A 12,755-nucleotide genomic window follows, 5' to 3' on the forward strand; every position below is an offset into this window, starting at 1 on the left:
TGGACCACCTAAACAGAGATGTCCAACCCCATCAACAGTGCAGAATAAGGTCCAGAGACTTAGGGTAGTGGGGTCTTATCTCATGAAAGTATTGAAGCACCTACTCCTTCTAGTCTGAGGTTACCTTGGGGAGAGCCTCTTTCCATATGGGTGAGCTTCTTTCCCCTTTGCACTAGCAAGGTTGGTAGGTACTATCTGAGGGGAGCTTCTTCACTTGGTAGATTTGTAGTTCTTTTCCCTGAAGGCGCTTTACAGGTAGTAATAATTTTATTTCGGAAGACTCTTCACATTTTCCTGTAGTCCTCCATATTTAGAATTCCATAGTGGTACATCTATCATAGATTTTTTTCAAAAGTCACAGCTTCTTTTCACCTAAATAGGACACCTCCCTTTAGAGTTTGTCCCAATCTTAAACCAGGAACAGAAATTTTTGACACACCTTGGATCTCAGGAAGGTCCTCATAGTGTACTTGGCCTAGAAACCTTCAGAGAAACAGAACCCCATGTATCATTCTCTTTTACAGCTCAAGATATCTTGTTATGTTATGGCCAAATGATTCAAGTCCAGTTTCCCGGAGATTTATAGGACTGTAAAAGTTCCTTGTACATTGAGATTTGTACCCATCCCAGCAGTCATGGACATCTGAGCTGCAGAGGGAAGGCATCAATAGAAAAGATTTGCAAATTTTCCTGTACTACTTGTTTTTTAAGCTGCTCATTATGTGCTTAATGTGCAGATGCTGCCCTTAGCTGCTGAGTGCTTGGACCACTCCATTCAGGAGAGTTGATGGAGGCCTTTGGGGTTCTTGTTCCTCTTATTACCCATCTTCTGCCTTCAGGCTCCCTCTTCTGATTCAACCATGAGTCTCCTGTTGTCCCTTCCTAGAGTGTTTTCCTCATAAAATACTGCTGTACATAACCCAGTATCTGTTCTGTCGCAAGATGAGCCACAAAAAGGCAAATTATATTCCCATTTATTGGCTAATTTGCTTTTTCTGGCTTGGTTGAGACAGTGCAAACTCCCACTGTTAGACTTGCAAAGCCCAAGCTTCAATATGAGACTTGCCTCGTAGGCAATATAGATACACAAGTGCAAAGCCTTGATGTAGACATGCTGCACCAGCATAAAATGGAGCTTGTACCAGTGTAACTTACTCTGCATCAGTGTAAGTACACAGGTACAACTTTTCCTAATCTAGATGGGCTGTTAAGAGGGTAGAGCAGGCTAACAGATTATTTTACAGATCAGAAGGAATCAAACTGGAGAAGCAGAAGAGGGAGCCCTAGAAAGCAGAAAAATCCTGGATTGTGATTGGTCGTCATCTACCTGTCAGCGAATTAGGAGGTGGAACCTCATGTCTACAGTATCTTGTCTGAGCTGCAGAAAGCAAATTAGCCAGTAAGTGGGAATATAATTTGCTGTAACTACCAACAGACTAAACTGAAATTATAACCCTGAGATAGATATACTGCACTGGTGAGATCTTTATTCATGAGAAGGGCAAAAAGCTAGGTGAGTTTTATTTTTTTGTTAATTTAGCTATCGCTCTCTTTCTTCCAGCTTCAGCAGTTAATACAGACACTGCAAATACAACAACAGAAGCCACAGCCTTCACTACTTCAAGCTCTGGATGCTGGTCTTGTCGTTCAGTTACAGGCCCTCACAGCACAACTTACAGCTGCAGCTGCAGCTGCCAACACACTTAATCCACTGGAACAGAATGTCTCTTTTAACAAGGTAGAAGTTGGAGGACCAAGTTTGAAGAAATGCATTTACTATTTATATTTAAAGTCTTCATATGGGTTGTGTCTCTATCTTTAGTGACTTGTTAAGAAGTGCATGACTAAGCTACAGAAAAGGTTTTTGCACACAGGCTTTTCCAAATACAAAAAATATTTTGAGAGTTATACAAATACACAAATGATGTATTTAATATAATTTAAGGGTAAAAGACGTTTTTCAGAAGACTACAGTTAATTTCCATTAGTAAAACAAAGTCGTTGTATTTCCTTCTATAATTGTGTAGAAGGAGGATCTGAATTAACAAATTTGACGATTATCTGCACAAGAAGGAAGGTTGGGCTTGTATCTTTTTGCCTTCTCACCTCACCCTTCCTTTATGGCATACAAAGAAAGTCTAAAAGGTTTTCTCAGGGGAAAACATACTCTAGAAATTCAGGTCTTGTGTACCCTAGTTTTCCAGTAAGACTATAGATGACTGGAGAATCAGTAGGTTTGTTACATCATAAATACCCAAGGAAATAACTGTACTAGAACTTCAAAGTAATAGTGACCACAAATATAATAAAGTTTACATTCTTAGCAGGAGGATCATATGAAAGCTAGTACTGTAACACCTAAACTTCAGAGAGGGATTTTGTTTTTAAAGGGACAAACCTAATCAAAAAGACTCCAAAAGTGAGGAAATTAAAATCCTTAGACATAGTATGGAGGTTATGTAAGTATGCCTAATAGAGCACAGAAAGCACGCATACCTTTTTTATTTTTTTAAGGGAGGAGAGAAGCCAAGAAGAAAACAGATAGAGTTGAATGGCAAGGTAGATGAGCGTACCGTAAACTATGGCAATGGTAAAATATAATGTTAGGAAGGTTTGGAGGAAATTTGAAGACGAAATAACCAAAAACGTAAAAACAAGTTATTTCAGTATATGAAAAGCAGGAAGTCTGTGAGTGGGTAGTCTCTACTCTATTATTAGGGAGGATAAGGATGTTGTAGAGAAGCTAAATTATCTTTTCATCAGTCTCTTCACTACCGAGGATGTTGGGAGCTACCTATCCCAGACCATTTCTTTTCAAATCATTAGCAGAAGGAATTCCCAGACAAGTGTGAAGTGTTTGTAATATCTTACAAGTCTGTGGTAGTTAGCGTGGAGTAGGGTAAGTGTTTGAGTGTAGGCAGCTATGACCTAAACCAGACTTGACTATGGCTGACCTAAACCAGAGTTTTGCCTTAGCAAAGAGGTGTTAGGTTTTGTCAGCCATTGCTCTAGGGCTCTGTTCCCGGAGTATCTATAGAATCTGTAAGAATAGAATGGTAGTAGGTGTGGTGTTGGGACTTCGGAGTTTAGTTTGCATTGCAGAGATGGTGTATACCTTAACTCTGTAATTCCTGTTTTCTGAAGTGGGCTGTGTTACCTTAACTCTTCATTTCCTAATTTTCAGAGGTTTGAGTCTAGCCGAAATACATTCGGGACAGGCATGAGAAACCACTGGGCAACCTTAAATTTGTGTATCATTTAAACCCTTGAACAGATGACCAAAATGGTTGAGTATGAGTCATGCCCTAACTGCTTACTAGAGTCTTTTAATCTTCCCTCTAATTACCGTTAATTTCCTTGACAATACTTTAAAAGTGAAATTAGTCTGACTCTAAATTCTTTGAGGTAAGGACTACCTTTTTGTTCTGTGTTGGTAAAGTACCTAACACAGTGTGGACCTGGTCCATGACTGGGGTTCTTAGGTGCTACAATTAGTTAGTAAATCCCAAATGGCTGAGATTAGTTTGGGAAGGATTAGATTGCACCAAAATGTCATAATAAAGGGTGATTTTTGTAAACAGATTATTTGTGTATGGGGAGGGAGCTCTGTCTCTGGAACAGCTTGCTCAGGTGACCCAAATGTAGACCACCCTCCCTGCATCCCCAAGAGGTGCATCAAATTTCAAGACAAAACTGAATTTGTGCATTTTAAAGCACACCTAGAATAATGGTCTTTTAATAGTAAGTGATTTTCAACCTTAACCAAGATGAGGCACTATCAGAAATCTTCGTGTCAAAAAAGTAGGTACTGGAACAAAAATATTAAATTAAACAGTGACAAATCACCATCACCAGATGGTATTCTTCCAAAAGTTGTTAATAAAATATTCAATCTCTTACCCTCCAATCCTCTGCAGAGACTAACATATTGTTATATCTATCTTTAAAAAAAGTTGCCTAATGGTAATTTATAGCAATTATAGACCCAAGATCTTTAGTTTAACAAGAGCCTATAAAAACAGGGAAATGAAGTATAGACTTTTAATGATGGAGCAAGTCTTTAGACCAGCTTCAGACCCCTGCTCAGGGAAACCCCCTGTACAGGGACCTTCCATGTCTGTCAGTGCCCTGTCATCATTGAGACCATGGTCACTAAAAGCTTCCAAGGGGGAGGATGACACTGACACCCAGGTCTCCAACATTCTCCATGATTGAGATACCGATAACTGTTCCACTGGTATGGAGAGCTTCGCACCCTTAAGTATAAGGAAGGGGATAAGAGGAGCAAAACATCAGAGTGTTCTTCTTCAAAGAAAATATGCTCACCGGAAACATCAGTCCCTGAGAGGAGTGCCAGTGAGGCTCTGGGTACTTCGAGTACTGTGAAGCACAATAAGACTTCATCTGAGCCCCATACCTCAGCGATAAGAGTTCAGTATTGAAGATCACTATTTCTTAGCGATCAGCTTCAGTGCAGCCCTTGACACCCTCAGTACCAGCGGCAGTGCCTCACATGGCCTCTGCAATGTCATCGGCACTGATAGTGAGTTCTCTTGTATTTCCAGTACCGCAGGAATTCTTGTACCCAAGGAAGCTAGCGGTACCAGATGAGCCTGAGTCTCCCCTCCTTGCAACGTCTGGATGCCTCTCAGTACCAAGGTCTGCTGGGCCACCAACTGTTCATGTTTCTGGGAGACCTTCTTCTCCTTCTTCAACTATCCACTGGGTTGGGGGAAGGGGATCACCTCCTTTACCATATATGAGGATCATTCCAACTCAGACTCTGAACTTTTGATTCAAATATCTCCAGTTTATTCTAGCAGAAGTTGTTCTCTGTTGCAGATGCAAGAAAGATAGAAAGCAATCGTCTGGTGCACTTTGGGAGGACAGGTGCTGGATTTCCTGTCCCCGCCTCCACTCCCATCCCCACACATTTTTGCCCATTGCCCTGATTGGGATCCATGGGCAATATATCAGCAACAATTTTGAGGGACCTCAACTCTGTCCCACAGGGAACACACAAGACTTAATTCCCTGGTACCTTCCATCCCTCCTCCCCATTCTGTGAGCCCCAGGGGACCTTTGAGGAGAAAGAGGCAAGATCTAACAAGGAGGTTATGCCCTTAAAAACAGCTTACAAACACCTGATGAGGCAGTAATGCCACCACTGCCATCATTAGCTGATGACTTTAGGCACTTCCAGGGCTTGATGAAGTGGGTTGCTGATGTCTTGCAGACTCCCCTATATGTAGTCCAGGATTCCTGTCACAGGCTCCTGGACATATTTCCCATCTCTACCTCAGCATGGGTGACACTGCCAATTAGTGAAGCCCTCCTTGAGCAAACCGAGTCTATCTGGTAAACCCCAGCATCAACCCCGCATGCAAGAGAGCTGATTTAAAAAAAAACAACAAAAAAACCCGTAAGTCCCAGTTAAGGATTTTGAGTTTTTATTCCTTCACCCAGCACCAAACTCTCTGGTCATGGACAGTGGATTAGGCTGTGCACCAAGACAGATATGTTATACCTTACCTAGGATGTCAGTTGCTCAGGGTCTTAGGCCTGGTCTACGCTTGGGGGGAGAGGCGGGGGGGCAGAATAACGTAGCTGAAATTGACATACTTAGATCTACTTACCGCGGTGTCTTCACTGCGGTAGGTTGACTGCTGATGTTCCCCCATTGACTCCTCCTTGTAAGGTTTACACTTACCTCCTCACTCTGGTGGAGTAGTACCGGAATCATCGGGAGAGCACGCGATGGTTGATTTATTGTGTCTTCACTAGATGCAATAAATTGACCCCCGCTGGATCGATCGTTCCGGAGGTAAGTGTAAACATGCCCTTAGAGTGCACTCTGCCATGGCTAAGGTGTCATGAGTGGACTTCCTCTATAATGTTTTCTTCATTGAAATCTACAGAGTTGCTTCTTGGAGTTCTGTACACACATTTGCACAGCACCACTCTTTTTACTTCTAGATCTGATGCTCACTTTTGTCATCATCATGAATAGGTCGGAATATGAACAAGAGGCTGCTAGGCAGCTCTCCAACACCACTTTCTACAAGCCATTACCCTCTGATCCCACTGAGGGTTACCAAAAGAAACTACAGCATTTGCTCAAGAAACTCCCTGAAAAAGCACAAGAACAAATCCGCACAGACACACCCCTAGAACCTGGAATACCTGGGGTATTCTGTCTGCTACCCAAGATCCATAAACCTGGAAATCTGGATGCCCCATCATCTCAGGCATTGGCACCCTGACAGCAGGATTGTCTGGCAATGTAGACTCCCTCCTCAGGCCCTACGCTACCAGCACTCCCAGCTATCTTTGAGACACCACTGACTTCCTGAGGAAACTACAGTCCATCGGTGATCTTCCTGAAAACACCATCCTGGACACTATGGATGTAGAAGCCCTCTACACCAAAATTCCACACAAAGATGGACTACAAGCTGTCAAGAACAGTATCCCCGATAATGTCACGGCAAACCTGGTGGCTGAACTTTGACTTTGTCCTCACCCATAACTATTTCACATTTGGGGATAATGTATACCTTAAAATCAGTGGCACTGCTATGGGTACCCGCATGCCCCACAGTATGCCAGCGTTTTTATGGCTGACTTAGAACAACGCTTCCTCCTCTCTCATCCCCTAATGCCCCTACTCTACTTGCGCTACATTGATGATGTCTTCATCATCTGGACCCATGGAAAAGAAGCCCTTGAGGAATTCCACCATGATTTCAACAATTTCCATCCCACCATCAACCTCAGCCTGGACCAGTCCACACAAGAGATCCACTTCCTGGACACTGTGGTGCTAATAAGCAATGGTCACATAAACACCACCCTCTACCGGAAACCTGCTGACCGCTATTCCTACCTAAATGCCTCCAGCTTTCATCCAGACCACACCACACGATCCATTGTCTACAGCCAAGCTCTATGATACAACCGCATTTGCTCCAACCCCTCAGACAGAGACAAACACCTACAAGATCTCTATCAAGCGTTCTTACAACTACAATACCCATCTGCTGAAGTGAAGAAACAGATTGACAGTGCCAGAAGAGTACCCAGAAGTCACCTACTACAGGACAGGCCCAACAAAGAAAATAACAGAAAGCCACTAGCCATCACCTTCAGCCCCCAACTAAAACCTCTCCAGCGCATCATCAAGGATCTACAACCTATCCTGAAGGATGATCCCATCACTCTCACAGATCTTGGGAGACAGGCCAGTCCTTGCTTACAGACAGCCCCCCAACCTGAAGCAAATACTCACCAGCAACCACACAGCAAAAACAAAAAGAAAAGGAGTACTTGTGGCACCTTAGAGACTAACCAATTTATTTGAGCATGAGCTTTCGTGAGCTACAGCTCAGAAGTGAGCTGTAGCTCACGAAAGCTCATGCTCAAATAAATTGGTTAGTCTCTAAGGTGCCACAAGTACTCCTTTTCTTTTTGCGAATACAGACTAACACGGCTGTTACTCTGAAACACAGCAAAAACACTAACCCACTAACTAATTCTTGCAACAAAGCCCGTTGCCAACTGTGTCCACATATCTGTTCAGGGGACACCATCATAGGAGCTAATCACATCAGCCACACTATCAGAGGCTCTTTCACCTGAACATCTACCAATGTGATATATGCCATCATGTGCCAGCAATGCCCCTCTGCCATGTACATTGGTCAAACTGGACAGTCTCTACATAAAAGAATAAATGGACACAAATCAGATGTCAAGAATTATAACATTCAAAAACCAGTTGGGGAACACTTCAGTCTCTCTGGTCACTCGATTGGTCACTTTTAGGTCGGACCTAAAAGTGGCAATACGTCAACAAAAAAACTTCAGAAATGGACTCCAGTAAGAAACTGCTGAATTGGAATTAATTTGCAAACTGGATACAATTAACTTAGGCTTGAATAGAGACTGGGAGTGGATGGGTCATTACACAAAGTAAAACTGTTTCTCACTGCATCCGATGAAGTGAGCTGTAGCTCACGAAGGCTCATGCTCAAATAAATTGGTTAGTCTCTAAGGTGCCACAAGTACTCCTTTTCTTTTTGTGAATACAGACTAACACGGCTGTTACTCTGAAACCTGTTTCTCCATGGTGTTGTGTCCCCCCCCCAGGGTGTTCTTGTCAACTGCCGGAAATGGCCCACCTTGATTATCACTACAAAAGGTTCCCCCCCTCCCCCCCCCCCCCCCCCCGCTCTCCTGCTGGTAATAGCTCACCTTGAGTGATCACTCTTGTTACAGTGTATATGGTAACACCCATTGTTTCATGTTCTCTATGTATATAAATCTCCCCACTGTATTTTCCACTGAATGCATCCGATGAAGTGAGCTGTAGCTCACGAAAGCTTATGCTCAAATAAATGTTAGTCTCTAAGGTGCCACAAGTACTCCTTTTCTTTTTGGGAAAGTAGTTCAGCAGAATCCTTGCTTAATACAAGCCCCTTAGCCAGCCTTTTTTATGCGGTTTGTATTGTTTGCTAGACTCCCATAATTTGGAATAAGCAGAGGCCACCCTGAAGAAGGAAAAAAGCTATTTATTCATGTTAACTAGTTATTTAAGATTACATTCTCTGTGTACCTCCTTACCTTCTCCCCTCTCTCTAAATTCTGGTTTCATAAGACTGGTGTTTAGCAGAAGGAATTGAGGTGGTTGGTGATATAATTTTTGCTGAATGTTCAGTGCTGAGAGAGGGCACTTGTGAGGCACTGCAAGTGCAGAGACAACAGTCTTGAAGAACGACCACAGTTTCCATGGCAAATAACTTGTGTTTCTTAATCTATATAGTTTGTTTGTGTCTGATTTTTTTCCCTTAAAATTAAATCATTGACAGAAAACAATGCCCTAATTCCTTGGACATCCACAAGCAGTATATAACAGGTAATTCTTCTTCAATGCCATGTTTGATGTTGGCGTTCGCCATAGTAATTGGCCGACTGCTAAAGGAACAAGAACACACACACACAGATTATATATAATGCTTTGCCCCAGGAGAGTAGTCATTTCTTTATTATTGGGCAACACTTGTTCTTCTTGGATTATCAGGCAGAAGTCAAGAATGATGCAGCTAAGGGTTTTCTATTTAAAAGAATGGTCAGCTTTCCTACATTAAGTCATTGCAGAAACAGAAACTTCCTGTTTCTGGATTACTACGTATTTTGTATGGCTTGGTAGGATAAAATATGCTCTTTGTAATGCTTGATTTGTTTTCTCCTAGAAGCTGATGGACAGGTTTGATTTTGGGGAAGAACCTGAACTCAGTGAAGAGCCTAAAAAGGAAACTCCCACTTCCCAACTGTAAGATCAGGTTGCATTCCTTTTAAGTTAGATTAATTTGATCATTTTTCCTATTAAACATGATGATGATGATTGAACATTCAGTGTGAAAAGTAGACCAGCTGTCTGGTCCTTCAGTATATGTAAACTACTATACTGGAGCAGTGGTAACAGAGAACAATTTACATGAATTTGAATGATGGATATGTATATGTTTTAAATGTTTAACACAACATCTCTACCATTGCATGAGAACCCTTCAGCTGGATGCCTACCATTTTAGAACAGAGAGAATGAGAGTTTGGTCTGAAGATAGCGCTCAACTTAGATATTCCTGGGGGATTCTGTGCCAAAAAATTCAAAATTCTGCAAATTTTATTTGTCAAAATAATGCAATATAATCACACCAGTTTCAGTTGTTTTGGTAAGTTATTTAAACTACAATACAAAAAAAAGTCACTAACTGTTCAGCGTTTCCTAGACACATGAAAGTTAAGTTACAAATACTTGGTAACTAATACCCTGCATTTCAGTTATAATCCTGGATTTTCATTTAAATTCCGTTACAGAACACCAATCGGGGGGTGGGGGGGGGTGGAGAATGTCATTTTAAATAGCTCAGACTTTCACACATGAAAGTCATACAGTTTTGCTAATCATTGTTCTGGACCTAGTTAGGTACTTTGAGAGGTGCTTGATTCTTATTGTCCTGACATTTTATTGACTGCTTGGTAAATGTTTTATTTGCCCTCAAAAGTCTTTTTTTATTTTTTTTTAAATGGGTAAGTAAAAATCTAACCCCATTGTGCCACTTTGGCACAGGAAAAAATGAGTGCATAGATCTTCCTAGCTGATTGCCTTACTGGAATTTATAAGGCTTTACATCACTCTGGCGATGTAGGGGCCTTAAAACTTTTACAGGTTTTTATGCTCCTGGGGGAATTGACAGAGAATGGGAGCAGTTAACTAACAATCGTAATTAACAATGTTACTATTCAGACAGGTTGCTACATTTCTGCCTCAGAGAATAAGATCAATTAACCATCAAAAGCAACATTAACAAAATGTGATGGTTTTTTTTACAAAAGCTATTTTCTTTAACTTAAAAACAAACCATTTTCAGTAACATGATTTTAATGTAAGTATTTTTTCAATTCTCAAGAAGTTACATTTTACTAGGCAGGCTACTACACTTTTGCCTCAGGGACAGAGCCTTCCTCCTGCATAAATAAAAAGACCTACTCTCCTCCACACCCCTTGAGCTGCAGTATCAAGAGAAAGGGACAGAGTCTCTCTTGCTTGTTGGCCAGCCCCGCCCCTGATTATGATCAGCGTCGCCCCCAGCAGGCACGCACACTGAGCCCCCCCTCCCCACGCAACGATTTGTGTCTCTGAAGCTGCTCCAGGCACTCTGGAACAGATGCGCTGCCGGGAAAGAGACGTGTGCCCCCCTGCAGATTTCTTTTGCGTTTTTCTTCATGGGGGGCAAAGAAATATGCGGGCCATATAAATTCTGTGCCCCACATGGGCGCAGAATTCTGTCAGGAGTAACTTAGAGTAACAATCTTGTATTTCACTCGGAGGGATAATAATTGCAACTAAGGAGTATGTTACTAAGTTCATTTGTTTGAAAATGTATGTGTAGCTTGCTGCTTTTTAAACTATGAAATTTTGTTTATTAGGTTATTTAGTCTCGAGAAAAACTTCGATGTTAAAGGTTTTTCAATTATTTTATTTTAGGCCTCTAGTATCAGAGTCTGTGAACAACTCACTTTTTCATCAGCTAGCTGAACAACTGCAACAACAAAATTTAGAACATCTCCGACAGCAGCTCCTGGAGCAACAGCAGCCTCAAAAGGTAACTACTCCATCTTGTGGTTATCATAGTAAATGATTCTAATGTCTTCTTCCTAATACTCTTACTCATAATAATGAAACTCTGTCACTGGCTAATCACCTGGGCTAGGCTTGCAAAGTGATGACTTGGAGCAAGTGAAGGCAAAAAGCATAAAACAAAAAAACCCACAAAACAAATGTGAGCTATACATTTTGTACTTTGTACTTAAATTAGGAGAGACTAGTATTCAGCTGAGGTGGAGACACGCTTCACTTTCAGTTATCCTGTCCACTTCTTAACTAAGATTTTTTTTTTTTTTAAATGATTTCCCTTCTTTCATGGAGGGCTGAAAGATGGCATGCTGCTCTGACTTGTAAGAAAAAAAGGGATAATTAAGTACATTTCATTTACTGTTTGTATCACATTTAGTCGTGCATAAATCCAGAAAATTCCCAATTTAGAGAAGGACCTAAACTTTGAACGGATGCGCTTCTCTCTGATTGGGAAGAGGATCGAGTAGGTTGTATGGTGCTGCAGCAGATGGAAGGGGCTTCTTTCAACTCCTCCCCAAGATCATTCTGTGCCCTAGTGACTGAGTGATTTTGTTCTCTTCTCAGCCTGTGTGCGCAACTCAGCAAGCACCATCCATTGCCCCACTGAGGACTCATGGTCCAGACAGCCCATGCTCATTTTCTAGCTGATGCTGTACATTGACTCTCTCTCTCTCTCTCTGCAATGTAGTAAAGCTCTGATTCCGTCTTCCACAAAGCAATGAAAGCTTGCGCTACTTAGCAAATACTGCTACAGCCACATATCCCTGTGAAGGAGTAATAGAGTTTTTGGTAGCTGTTGATGTACATTATCTAGAAATAACTATTAAAATTCCAGAATAAATATATTGAATAGGTTAGGTACCTTCCAGTGAAATGTGGTGTTCTTGAGTGAGTGAAATTGGTTGAGTTTAGGAATGAACTAATTTTGGGGACTGTGAATTTAGCATTTCTAATTCATTCAAGAGTAGGGTGACATGTCTCACCACAGGGGATTACCACCTGACTCCCCCATTCCCGATGTGCTCCTATGTGTGCTTCCAGCAGGTGCCTCTCAGCTGATCAGCATGGGAGAGGGAGTTACATCTAGTCCTGGTTGCAGCTGAGAGGCGCAGGCTTCAGCTGGAACATACAGCAGTTACTCTCAGCATGCAGCAAGCTATGAAGAGGACCTTTGGTTTTGTATCCATGCCCTGGTGAGAGAGACAAAGTGAGAAAGAAAGCAAGAATAAAATACAAAGGTTCGGGAGGAGTCGGAGGGCAAAAAAACAGACAGAAGGAGCAAGAAATAAAGTAGAAACTGGAAGCAGGGAGCACAGGAGATATTCAAAGGACAGTTGTGTTTTCTTGATCTTGTTTTCCATAAAACCAAAATGGTGGGTTCAGGAAAAATAATGCTGGTGTTGAGAGGCAAATACATGAAGCAAGAAGGTAATGGGACAATGACATGCTTCAGAAAAACAGGAAGGTGATGTAGAAGAATCTGCGTACTGTTCAACATTCTGCCACTTGATGTCACTAAATAGCGTAAGGTACAGAGTTTTTAAGCAGAGTGGAA

The 12,755-nt window shown here is 41.8% G+C and overlaps 1 protein-coding gene across 6 annotated transcripts in view; it reads left to right on the plus strand.

Annotated features, from left to right (window-relative positions):
- Positions 1-12,755, plus strand: part of SCAF8 (SR-related CTD associated factor 8) — a 137,686-nt gene that overhangs the window by 44,963 nt on the left and 79,968 nt on the right. For 4 of the 6 annotated variants that reach the window (XR_013345662.1, XM_077813230.1, XM_077813229.1 and 1 more), the window contains exons 7-9: positions 1,562-1,738; positions 9,252-9,331; positions 11,051-11,168. Coding sequence is in view for 5 of the 6 variants with exons in the window: in XM_077813230.1 (XP_077669356.1) it covers positions 1,562-1,738; positions 9,252-9,331; positions 11,051-11,168 (375 nt within the window). In the remaining variant the exon portion in view is untranslated. The remainder of the gene's footprint in view (positions 1-1,561; positions 1,739-9,251; positions 9,332-11,050; positions 11,169-12,755) is intronic. The other 2 variants (XM_077813231.1, XM_077813232.1) reach the window with 2 other exon arrangements.

Source organism: Eretmochelys imbricata, chromosome 3 (assembly GCF_965152235.1).
Source record: "Eretmochelys imbricata isolate rEreImb1 chromosome 3, rEreImb1.hap1, whole genome shotgun sequence".
Classification (NCBI taxonomy): domain Eukaryota; kingdom Metazoa; phylum Chordata; order Testudines; family Cheloniidae; genus Eretmochelys; species Eretmochelys imbricata.